Genomic DNA, 13,263 nt, shown 5'->3' with positions numbered 1-13,263 from the left:
TGTGAGTAAAGTGTTTTTCCCGGCACATGTTGATGACTGAACTGATGATGATGGCCACACCCACACTGAGCAGGAGCAAAACTTTTCACCCCCTATAAACAGGACCAAAGTACAAGTATTCAGCAAGAATATTTGCCCAGAGCTTGTTCCCCTTCCTGCATTCTCATTTTCCAGCAGGGTGTGTCCATGCTGTTTCTTAGGATCCTTCCAAAACAATTAATCGCTCGTTTTCAGCGTTGACACTAAAGCCTAGAAAACATGAAATAAGCCATTTTGCCTTCAAAGGAAAGAAGGTTGATGAGTCAAATATTTCTGATTATTTAACCTTAAAAGTTGAGTTCAGTATCAACCCCATATCATTCGTGTTAGTTTGGCTCAGAGCTTTCACTCTTTTGAATTGGTGGCACTGATCCCAACTGCCATTTCTTTGTAATGAAGAATAATCTGTCTCAAAAGCTGTTAGATACAGTGTTGCATCTTTTTTTGTTTCTTTAGGTAAAATTATCACATATTTGGACTGGAAAGGAGGTAATGTCAAACTAAAGTTCCATTAACTTGTAAAGCTCTTGGCGTTTCAAAGAATAAAAACAACATCCTCCCCAACATCTAAAAGATTGACTGAGACAGGACATAGATTATCAAAGCAAATATTGAATTAGTTCAGAAACAACACACACACACAAGAAACAAAGCCACAGCATTCCTCAGTTGCATGTTTATTTCAGCTCCAGTGTTACATACTGTAGCAGCACAACTACAATCATTTCATATTTGCATTGTCAAACTTCCAAGCATTCCTGTTCTGGAGATGGCACTCCGCAAAAAATCATCCCAACTCCCATTTCAATCATTTGTGCGTAAATAGCATAAAAATATTTACATTATTAAAGTCCCCACATAGAATATAAGCTCTCCTGTCTCCTTCAAAATGTAATCATCTATTAGAAACACTACTTTGACATGTTAAAAGTACTTGGACACACAGTTTTGGAAATTATTATTTTCTATTATGAACTGACAACTCAAAGGAATGATGCAGGAGGTAAAGCAGTGTTGACTTAAGAGTATAATGCAATAAATCAAAAACTATTCTGACTGGCTTCATTTTGCCTTTGTTTATCATATGATTAACTAAAGATCTGAAGAGTAGAGTTTTGTCAGTGGACAAACTGAAAAAATGAACACAATGTGGGCAACAGACTAACCCACTGTAACTGCGATTAGACCTAGATAGAATAAAACAGCTGTATGAGCCTATGCTAATTAAGCCGCTTTTTATATTCAAGCCGAACACCTTGTCCATTCATGTGAAATTCATATTGCACGTGTAACTATATTCAATATAAGTAGTTTATATAGTCTAAACCAACTAATCAGTCAATGAAAATTAGGTCACAGTGTAAAATTCCAAACATAATGAAAACGTTCCAATATATTCATAAGAACATACAATTTCCACTTTTAACTGCTTTTGCTCAGGTACTTTAGTAGTCAGTGAAACTTGTCAGGGGAGCAAATGTAAATGCTCAGGCAGAAAAGACTTTTTTGACAACATCAAGCTCCAAACACATACAGAAACCAAGCCTTTAGAGCTAAATGAAAAATACTGAAGAATTTATGCAAAGAGGCAATTTAACCCTACTCTGAGTGGGAACTATTGGGGGAGGGGAGTGGAATGACATTCACAGCAGGCAGGCACCCAGCATCTTAATTACAAGTTCAAAGTAAGATGCATAGAATATAATGCATGTCTTTGGTATATTAATAATTACCCAACTGTAAAAGCACAAAGAAAATCCGTTGTTAAGTGGTTCGTGAGATCACTGGAATCTAATGAACTCTCTGAACTTTTCCAGAGTAAGAAAAAACCCCCCATAATTAAAAACAAATAAATCTGGCTTCTTGCTGGATTACATCAATATCGGGAGGAATGTCTTGACTACTGAATCAAAAATAGACAATAGGCTAGAGAGAGCAGTCAGGACAGGAAATGTGTAACTACAACAGGACAAGTGAAAATAAAAGAATCAGCATTTCCTGCTGACCAGCTGATCTGATCAGGCTTTTACTGGTCTCATGGTAACGTAGAGTGCCCAACATCATTGGTCAGTTTCAAAATAAAATTAAAGTTATTACATTTTGGATCACACAAATTCTGCACTAAAATATTCTATATTCAGTCTACAACCTTTAGGTTAAAGGTCATTATGACACAAACATCACACTAATAGAAATGCAAATAAAGGTTGAGACATGGCCATCATCTCAAGTAACAACCTCATCTGACCTGTATTATGAAGTTTCTAAGAAATAGTCACCTTCAAAATATATATTCATGGTTTTGAATACATATGAACAAGCTGCAGTCTTTCTGCAACAGGTTATTGTGCGTAAGGAGTGTTGTAGTGCTGCGCTTTAATAAGGCAAATAACTGGACCGTTACGGCCTATACACCTTGATGCTGAGAGGAAGAGTCTCTCAGTGGGGGAAACATGGTATTTTGCATTTAATGCAAAAAAACAGTAACAAAATGACTAGACAGTTTCTGCAGACTGACCTCTGACCATTTGGTGCAGAGATAATTATTAAAAAAAACCCAAAGCACCATCCAGTTTAGCATGTTCAGATTTGACAAGTATGACCGATTATGGCATAAAAAGCCAAAATAAGATTTAATCTTATAACAGAATTGTACGCTTTTTGGATACAACGTGGACCAAACAAAAATGAAATAGGGAAAGATTTCTTTGTTCAAAAACAGGTGCAAAACGAGGAAAAAAAATAAATAAAAAAAATAAGGTGAAGCATTGTTTAATATTTATGAGGCACTTGGAAAGTGCAACTGTCCTGTCCGCTGTGGAGTGGAAATAAGGAATGCGTTGCAATGGTTCTTTATAAATACACCACGAAATAAAACAAACACCACTGTGTTTCTTCCGCATCTATAAAATACAAGCTCGGAAAGCTAACAAAATAAATAAAAAGTTCCAATATTAAGAACTATAAACATCATTCAAGACAAACTCAATTATACAGTCACCACATGTAGAAAAGAGTTTGGAGAGTTGTGGTTGATGGGTCTGTGGAGGAGGAAGATGATACTCAAAAGTGTGTTTGTGTGGGGGGAGGAAAAAAAAAAAAAAAAAATATATATATATATATATATATATATATATATATATATATATATATATATATATATATATATATATATATACCCCCCACACACACACACACACACTTTTATGAGGTCATCTGTCTGCATATTATATTACTGTGCAATATAATCCCAACTCAAAAACACACACAAACTTAGGTAAATGAGTAGCAAGAAGTGCCCTTCTCTGCCACACCTCTACCACGATGACTTCTGGGTTACTCAATAACTGATGTTATTTTAACAATGGAAAAAACACATTGAGCTCGCACACCGTCAGGTTGGAGCTTTCTTTCATCAGTCTAGGTGTCAGTTGCTCCAACACAGTTTCCATTACAGCGGGCCAGGTCCTGCCTCTTGTTCCAGTTGCTGCTTCGTCAGGAAGTACTTGAAGAACTCGTACACTGACCAGGCAATGGCAGTGGAGGGCATCTGGTATATAATCCTTGCTTGGACACCTTTAAAGAAGGCAGCCAGACCGCCAAGCCGGTAGACTGTCCTGAAGGCATTAGCCATTCCTGTTAAGTGGCCGCTGATGTTCATGGAGTTGAGCGCTACATTCTCTTGTGTGTTGAGCAGCGTTTTACACACGTCAAGTGGAGTGGTTATTGCTGCGGAAACAGCTCCCGCTGCTGCTCCCGACACTATGTGGCTGCCAGGGTTGTAATGTCTCTGGGGGTTTAACTGTTCCTGCATCAGCTCGTAGGTGATGAAGTGAACGGCCTGGAAGGGGATGTTCATGGTCAGCTGTGTGCTGTAGCTGCGGTAGAAGGCCCCAATGCCTTCAGTACGCGTTACTGTCCGAACACAGTCCAAAAGTCCTCGATATGGAGAGTTGTACATTTGCATCCTCTGCTTTACCACTGAGTTATGGAAGGAAACAAAGAACCAAAAAAATAACTGTTATATTTGAAAAATAACCAGTATTTTTTATGTTTTAAATAGGTTAACTGGCAAGTCAGACAATTATCAACGATCATCATTATACTTGACCAAAAGACATGTGTGAAACAAGAAGAGATGAAAGTACACAACTTAACTCTGCAGGTGGATGATGCCAAAGTTTATCTAACTGGCAAGTGTGAACCAAATCAATCATTTCACTAATAATACTGTGCTGGCCAGTACAGTCCAAGACAGTGTTAATATTCCCTGTTTTCAAAGGGACAGAGCTGGCATTATTCTACATTCTGTTAATATGTCCCACGAAAAGACCAAAACCGAAAATGCGTTCGTTTGTCTGTCTGACCTACCTAACTTGTTTATGGCAACCTGCCCCAAGCTCTTTTGCTCCTAATGGAGCTGAAATTAATACACATTTGGTGCATCTAGTGAGCATGTACTGCAGCAGGACGGTGTATGTGGGAATGTCTCAAGATAAACTACAACTAAGGAACATGTCCCACAGCGCAACAGTGTGGCTTATTGATGTTTTTGGACAACAATGGAGTTGTATGGCACATAAGAATAAAGTATATTGGGCATTAGATACACAGATAGTGCCATCAATTCATAGATCATTTGTAGCACTGATTTATTGTGGGTTTTGTTTTTTCATGGGATTTGCTGAGAGAAGAACAATAATAGAATATTGTCACATTTATCCTTTAAAGGCCGCCCATCCATCCATTAGCTATACTGCTTATCCTTTGGAGGGGTCTCGGGGTGGAGCCTATCAAAGCTGACAGTGGGCGAGAGGCGGGATACACCCTGGACCGGTTGCCAGTCTATCACACGGCTCACACAGAGAGACATAAAACCACTCCTGCTCACATTCACACCTACAGACAATTTAGAATCACCAAGTAAGGCCAACAGACATGCATGTTTTTCGGTCTGTGGGAGATAACCGGAGCACCGGTTTGAGCACAGAGCCTTCTTACTGCTAGGCAACAGTGCTGAGCAGTGCACCATCGTGCCGTCCACCAAGGAAGAACCTTCTTAGAATTTTGTTTCTTACCTTCAGCTGGGTTCATGACTGCATCATGGAGAACAGTGGCCACACTACCTGCCATACCTGTTAAAAGATAAACAGGTTTTGTCTAGTCTAAACCAGTGACTGCATTTAGAAGAAGTTTAACAACAAACAAAAAGAACTGTAACAACTTTTGTCAAAAACATGAGCCTTATTCTGGTAGAGGACCTGGTGTTCACATGCAAAAAAACAGCCACACATCCCAGATATCATGTTTGGATTTTTCATTTTTGGGATATGGCTTTGTCCTTGCCATTGTAAACAGGATATGGCATTAACATGACTTATCCTTACTACACTCCTCCAGGCCATGTTGCTTGGCCTAGAGTGAAGAAGTTAATATGACAATGAAGTGATTTGTGTTGAGACGTAGGAACCCATACCATTGGCTAAATGGCTGTTGCCTCCACTCTGAATGACGTCACTTAGTGACCGTTTGACCCGCTCATAGCAGGCGAAGTAGAGCGCATGGGCAGGTCCCGCTCCCATCATGGTGATGTTGAGGCCCCTCAGCGGTCTGAAGATCCCCTCTGTCTGGATGATCCTTTTCAGAGCCTCATACACACTCCTGTACTGTGCATTCGGGTCTGGTTGCAGGCTCTGCATCCTCGTCTGGGAAAATTAAGACATATTTAAACCACTGCTTTTCATTTGTTCCACTTTGGTTAGATTTGATGACAGTTAAAGCACCCAAGCGTAAAAGTTAGGGCTCTGCATGAACGGCACCGTGAGTGGCTTTAAAGTGGGCACCAATTATGATTTCTTGATGCATTGTTCCTTGCAATAGTCTCACATTGTTCCAAGTGCTCTTGGCAGCAGTGAGGGCCTGTCTGAGTGATGTGTGTCTCTCGCAAGGCTGGTGTGGGAGGCTGTGGCAGCTCTTTGTTTTACTCCACCATGCCAAGTTATCTGGACAGCACAAAGCATGTTTTTATTTGCGAGGAGATCTGGGGCTGACTCAGGAGATAGGCCAAGTCTATCTTCCTCAGCATGTTCCCATGTGTTTCCTTCCTTTGGTTTGACAATAAAGTATCAATTACGTTTCCGTTTGATACAGCTTTGGGAACTTGGGGCACACAAAACCTGGTAGCATAGTTTACATTTTAAATTTTTGTGGCTGAATTTCTGCACTGTTCTTTTGAAGACAGAGGCATTAATATGAATTCTATATTCAAGCCTATCAGTGAGGTCCTCGACAGATGAAACTAGTTAAAAATGCCAGTATCAGTTTGCTCTACAGCAAATCTGAATCTTAAATTATGCTGGGGACAATGTAACCTACAGGCAGTTCCAACTGTATCCTCAGACTGTGCTCTGTTTTTAGTGAGCAGTGAATGCCTGATGATAAAAGACATCTCATGTACTTAAAAACACAACACAGGTACTTCTTCAGTAACCAAAAGCCTGAGATTAATACTCAAAGTTTAACGATTCAAAATAAAAGAAATTTGGGGAGAGATTATGGTTATGGTTTAAAAGAGCCAACATTACTGGTTTATTGGTCTATGATGGGATGTTAAAGCAGGGTGTGATGGCCGAATGATTTAACACTGCACATGGCACATTGCATTGACAGTGACCACTAGAGAGCACTGAGTTCATCTTTCACTCGTAAAATGGCTTTTGGCTGACATATCATTTGAAGATTTTTTTAACTTTAAAAATTTGAAATCGGTATCAGCTTTAAAATATGGATGTGAAAGATTTGTTTTAGCCAGGGACCTAACACGACAGTATAAGAAACTGTTAAGACAGGAGCTGAAACGTAGTGAAATACTAAGTCCAGTACTTTGAGGACTAACTTTAGGACATGTAGGCAGATGAGATGATCATTAGTTTTTCAGCTACTGATTTAAAAATAAAGTCCTGGTCCAGTTTTTAACTGTCACGGTCAGGTGAGGTAACAACAGGTAGCAAACACCAGTGTATCCATTCAAGCATCCTGAAAAGGAAACCTTCTCACCTAACACATTATCCTCTTTTTAATTTAGCTTTGGCAGTTGTGGTTCTATGGCCGTTTACTAATCAACACGACAGAAGAGCAATTGCATACACACACCCTTCACTGTGCGAGGCTGATTCCAAATGTGCACAACACCGATAAGATCCCCCTCCTAGCTTTAGCACAGGCTACTCCCTGAGTCCAAGACGTGTCTTGATCTTTACTGGGAGGCTGAAACATAGATTAGGTGGATTGTTACCACTATTCAATGAACACCGAAACTCAAAATAAATACACCAAGTCTTATAAAAATGGACATTCTGCTAAACTCATCTCAACTTCTATGTGAGAAATCATTTCATTACTTCATCAACCAGACTACTAATTTAGGATCTCAAGCTGGAAAGAAATGCTTTTGAGTCTGTCTCTTGTGTTTTAGATGTCGGTTTTTTCTATTTCATATATTGCAGTTGTCGATATAAATAGGAAAAATGGGAACCATGATTAGCTCTTTCATCAGTTTAGATCCGCTGAAATTTCACAACAGGTTATGTTTAAACTCTAGACACACACTGATCCAACTAAATGGGGAGCAGCTGGAAGGTGCTTGTGAAAATTTAGTAACCTCAAGAGGAAATGGCAACAGTGGTTTGTGTAATAAAGGTCTATGGGTTTTTTTGGAAAGTTGTCAAGACTTTGACACTGAAGCAAAGAGGATATAATGACTTTTTTTTCTTGCAGTATATTTGCAGTTGTCTGTGCCACACCAAGATTATTGTTGGGGTAGAGCAGCACGCCGAATTATCAAAACAACACTACATTGTTAAAAAAACAATAGCTGAGCAGAAAAAAGAAAAGAAAAAAAAAAAGAAAAAAAAAAAGAGGATTGCACGGGCAAGGGTCACAATCAACAGTTTGCGATTTACTTTGCAGACACATGCCAATTTTTAACAAGCTTAAAAAAACATTTTCATTTAGTTACTTAACTTCAACAACAGCCTTTAACTTCAATATGGCACTCGTTAGTCAACAAATTTGTTGAGACACCAGCCATACAATGTGCTGGAGTCAGGAGGGGTTTCTCTGTTTATGAACTCATGTGATTCCGGCCAAGAATTTGTATTATCAATTCTGGTCAAACAATTCAAAATGTAAATCATGATCTGTGTACCTCTGTGAAAACCACTGTATTTTACTTAAAAAACACACCTGGGCATTGTCACATGTTTGCAACTTGACACGCAAGTTTTTTTTGTGAAAAGTTTCAGTCAACACATCAAAACTGACTTTTTGATCAAAATATACTCAGAATCAACTTTTCTCTTCCTTGTTACTAATGTGAGTATAATTGACGTCAGATGGTAATAGGATGTTCATTATTTTCCTATCTCCAAAATATTTAAGAACCCCATCGCATTTGAAGAAAGAAGAATGAGTTCCTCAGTGATAAACCAAAATCGGAAGCACATTTATATGTATTCTGAATTAGGGCTGCAGCGAACAATTTTTTTTCCATTATCGATCGTTCTGCATATTATTTTCTTGGTTGTCGATTAATCCTTGTGTCAAAAAATAATGAAAAAAGCCCATTGCAAATTCAAAGAGCCAAAAGTGATGTCTCCAAATGTCTTGTTAAAACTAATCAACTGTCCAAATCTCAAAGATATTAAGTTAACGATTATTTAAAAAAAACAAAAAACCAAAAAAAGGAGAAATAGGGGTAGATGAATTTTTGTTTCAATCAACTAATCAATTAATCAACTAACTGTTTCAGCTCTGCTACGCATTGGTTGGTCTCTAACAAGCACAGAATAAAGCCCTATCACTTACACTGTACATTTTCTAAATTGCATTTTTGTTTATTTTGTACATAACAAGAATTACACCCCTATTTACTAGTACTAACCCATTGGTTTATTATCAAATTCTTTACATTCATTTATTTTTACATATATCTACTGTATATTCACTTTGCTGTTATTTGTTAAGTTAAATCTAATCCATTAAATATAACATGTCTAGATCATAAACAATTTAAATTTAGTGTTGATTTATTATTGCAATCATGGGAATTTAAAGTAATGAGTCTCTATTGAACGGGGATACAGCTGACCTAAGTCAGTGCATGTATAAGTGGCCAAAAAATACACTTCGTAACTGCACTACAGAGTTTAGCCCCACTGTAAAAAGTTATTGCTCATCATTTAAGAATGGCGGTATCGTGGCGATAAAACTAGTTTTAAAATTTCAAGGCTTTTATTACAGTCCAGCCGCGTACTTGACCTTCACTTACCCTACGTGAGTAATAGAGAAAGTCTGGATAACTAATTTCGTTTCACTGCATGATCCAAAAAAAAAAAAAAAAACAACCAAACTGTGACTGAGGGGAAAAAAAACAAAAACAAAAAAACTGGGATAGCACAGCAAAATGAGCCCATGATTAAAAAGGCGATAACTTTGTTCTAACCTTTTTAACTAGATTAAACTAGGTAAATTCAGGTTACAGTGGGCGTTCAGCAAGCTTGCTATGGTAACAAAGTTAACGGTTACATCGAAAAAGGAAGGGAAAAATAGTAGAACTGCCACTAATTGCACGGTTTAGCCAACACGTGGTATTTTAATTCCGATTTAATTTATACTGGCAAGCTTTATTCATTTGTTAAGTGTACTTGTCGCAAACAGGCTGTCGTGCTTGAATTAGCTAACACTGAGGCTAACTATGGATGGACTGCTTGAACATTTTATAGCTAACGCTTGCTAGCGGTCGATAGCAGACTGTCGGCACAGTCAGCAGTGGTGTGAAGCTAGTCAGTGAATGAGCTATGGTGGCAAAACAAGCGTGATTTACTGCTGAGCCGCCTCCGTGTGCATTACCTTGACAGAGTCCACGGGGTACATCACCGTGTGCTCCAGTATGCCAGCCACAGCTCCCGCTGTCATGTGGGTCGCCACTGAGACATGAGGTGGCAAGCTCTCGTAGTCACCGTCACTGTTAAAAGGCTCATCGTCTTCGCTTTTGATTTGCGACATCTCAAGTGTTGCCACCACACGGTCCGAGGTCAACTCCATGCGTGGTGAGCTCTCACATTGGTTCTTCTGTGCAAGATAACGCGCAGAGAGGTGTTAGCGGCATGGACAACCACAACATCACCACTACTTAGTGGAGTTCCAGCGCCCGTGTGACGTTAGCAGCTGGGGGCGCGTCCCAGGCGAATGTGGTCCAATCATGTACCAGATATTCAACAATCGGGCGGGCTCTTGATTCGAGGCAACCAATGAGAAGTTTCCGTGGTAGATTCCTCTGACACTTCACAGCCCTGCTTTTAAGTCGGTTTCTTTGCATCCCTGCTTGCTACTGCTTTCTCTCTGGGAGTTTTTGAATGGGTTTGACTAAAGTGTAATCGCACAGTCCTGCTTGGATAGATAAGTAGGTTTGGTCTCCTTATCAGACAGCATCTGTTCATTAACATTGTAGAGGTATTGTACAACTTTCCTTTTTCATTAGGATATATCTCCAACTTGTGGTTTGCTCATATTGAATATGGTTTTACCAGTGGTGAAAGAAAATTACTCAGATTCTTAGGCTATTTCAGCAAAAGTATAAACTTCAGTACTACAGTATAAATATTACAAGTAAAAGTCCTTCCCCAAGTAAGAGTACAGAGGTGAAATGAATTATCAGTTGCTTATCAAAAGTAAGCATTATGCAGAATGGCCCCTTCCAGAGAGTTATATTAATAATGTATTGCAGTATTATTACTGATGCATTAACATGTAAGCATCATGTTGTAGTTGGTCAAGATGAAGCCAGTTTTAACTCCTTTCTATATTGTCTGATTATTTGATCAAGAACACTGCATCATATTTTATAAACTGATCATATGTATTTTATGTATGTATGTAAATAAAATGTCAAAGGACTGCATAGTAACTAGTAAGTAGAGCTCTCAAATACATGTGGGGGAGCAAAAAGTGCCATATTTCCCTCTGGAATGTTGTGCAATATAAATATAACGTGGCAAAAGCAGAAATACTGAAGGAGAATACAGTAGCTAAAAGTGCATATATTAAGTTAATGTAATTTGTTACTTTCCATCACAGGGGGTTGTAAAGTGTACATCTGCCCACAGCCCAAAAAAAACAAAAAAAACCCCCCATAAACAGACATGACAGAATTCTTTCTTTTAAACAATTGTTTTGTTGCTTATTTCTTTGTCTAGACACACCTTTTAAATACAACACCTTCTCTCTCTAATTTGCATGTGTAGTGTTTTTTTTTAATTTGTTGTTTAGTTTATGCAGTATTGAACTATATTCATTTTTAAATCAATAGAAAGACATTCGGCTGCTACTGGGGTTAAGTTCACTTTATTTTTTTTTAAATGAAGTGAGCTTACACAACAACCTTACACCACTCTCTCACCTGTAACCCTCTTAAATTAGAACATGCTGATCTGCACACATCATCCCAACTTCACGTATTGTGAACAGTCGTATGAAATAGCCTAGAGTGAAAACGGTAGCCTCTTAGCAAAAGGGTGCACTACACTCATGCTTTAGTTTCAGTTCCTGAATAAGAAACAGGACACTGTTACTACACCTTCAGACCTGTACATTAGATGATCCTGCCTCACAGGTTCAAGTTAATTGTCCAATTAAATTAGTTCAAGGACCCTGCTAGATACCAGCCATCTTTATAAGATTAAATGAACGTCTGCACATTTTTCTCATTACATCTTATTCTCAATAATTTATGGGTTTTGTTTTTTTTTTGGCCGTGCCATCCATTCTATTGTTGCAGGCTTGAAGTTTAAATTTCACCCTAATATCCAACTGGATGCCAGTTTGTGTTTAGGATATCGCCTAATTAGACTCAACATACTAAAGATTTAGTGGTTCTCTGTCAACCCATTCTCCATTTTACACAACAGCGAGAGATCTGAACATTTGCCTCCTTCCATTTGGGAACTATCTGTTAGTCAGAATATTTGATTTGTGAATTATATTATTATATTGAAAGTAAACTGTACTAATTATCTTTACAGGGGCTGAGTTGAAGTTGATCTATTAACTATCCTGTGTCACTCAGCATTGGCGGAAACATAACCTCTACACACAAAGCACACTGCAGTGTCTCTGTGGGTATGTCGGCGAACCAGTGTGACACATCAGTGACTCAGCACTGACTCAAGAGCCACTTGTTCAAGCAGTGTTGTTAAAGTTGATACTCACGTGTTCACAAGGGAAGCTACAGTCAAGAGCTGTAAGAATGGCCGTGAAAACCTTCTAATAGTGAAAGTTACCTACTGTCTATGATCGCCACTTTATCATACACTTTGACACACAGGTATGATTGAGGTAAAACCGTTAAAACCCTGTTCTTTACCCTTAACTACAAGGCTCATACTCTGCCATTTGGCTGTGAAATAGACCATGTATTAAGTTCAAATCATAGGTACAACAGAACAAGCAAATATGTGAGTTGTTTACCTAATATTTTGTATGTGGACAATCTGTAAGTGCAACAATAAATCGATTTACTGTAGAAGTTGCAATGTATGAAGGTTACAAATACCATCTTGTGGAGACCACACAGGATGGTCTACTGTGTCCCACATGCAGTGCATCAAGTTTTAACACTTCCCTCGCACAGCACACCAACTGGCGTTGCATTGTGTTTTGACTGGATAACCGGGATAATGCATTGGTCACTTTACATATTGTCACAAAAACGCACCAGTGATGGCAAAAACTCAATACTGTGAGAAGCCTAGGAGGAGAAATTCACTCATCTAAATCCAGCAGTTTTCTTCCACAGCTGATGACCCTCACATGCTGTACATTTTAAATTATTACTGTCCCATGTTCATTGCCAGCAGCCTTGCCTAGGGTCAGATTGCCAGTGAAAAGACAGGCAGCGGTCTAAGCACACGTCTCTTAGGATGCCTCCGCACAGCTATCACACACGGAACCTGTACTCAGCTTCTGCGGTCATGTAGCTGCATGCAGATTACTGAAATGGATTGATGCTCTCATGCAGCATTTCATCTCAAATACCAACTACCAAAACCTTTACAGCACATTTGGATAAACTCTTACCATTTCCGTGACAGAGAGGCTGGTGCTTATTCATTTCAGATTCACTTCAGGGAAATACAAACACCATTGGTTTAGCCTGAGCTCCTCCTC

At 38.8% G+C, this 13,263-nt stretch overlaps 1 protein-coding gene across 1 annotated transcript; it reads right to left on the bottom strand.

Annotated features, from left to right (window-relative positions):
* Positions 1 to 3,224: 3,224 nt before the first annotated feature.
* Positions 3,225 to 10,263, bottom strand: slc25a37 (solute carrier family 25 member 37). The gene is made up of 4 exons (XM_040154338.1): positions 9,949 to 10,263; positions 5,516 to 5,744; positions 5,118 to 5,174; positions 3,225 to 4,020 (listed from the first exon to the last, which is right to left on the bottom strand). The coding sequence occupies exons 1-4, from the start codon at positions 10,141 to 10,143 to the stop codon at positions 3,491 to 3,493; spliced, it is 1,011 nt and encodes a 336-aa protein (XP_040010272.1). The 5' UTR covers positions 10,144 to 10,263; the 3' UTR covers positions 3,225 to 3,490.
* Between the last annotated feature and the right edge of the window lie 3,000 nt (positions 10,264 to 13,263).

The sequence above is a fragment of the Xiphias gladius genome, chromosome 19, assembly GCF_016859285.1.
Source record: "Xiphias gladius isolate SHS-SW01 ecotype Sanya breed wild chromosome 19, ASM1685928v1, whole genome shotgun sequence".
NCBI classification, from domain to species: domain Eukaryota; kingdom Metazoa; phylum Chordata; class Actinopteri; order Istiophoriformes; family Xiphiidae; genus Xiphias; species Xiphias gladius.
This window is presented reverse-complemented; position numbering and strand designations above follow the sequence as displayed.

Excerpts from the sequence above, each read along its gene's own strand:
- slc25a37 (XM_040154338.1), bottom strand. The coding sequence starts at position 10,143 with ATGGAGTTGACCTCGGACCGTGTGGTGGCAACACTTGAGATGTCGCAA. Across the intron at positions 5,745-9,948 it reads ACCCCGTGGACTCTGTCAAG|ACGAGGATGCAGAGCCTGCA; the intron begins GTAATGCACACG and ends TAATTTTCCCAG. Across the intron at positions 4,021-5,117 it reads AGTCATGAACCCAGCTGAAG|TGGTAAAGCAGAGGATGCAA; the intron begins GTAAGAAACAAA and ends TCCATAACTCAG.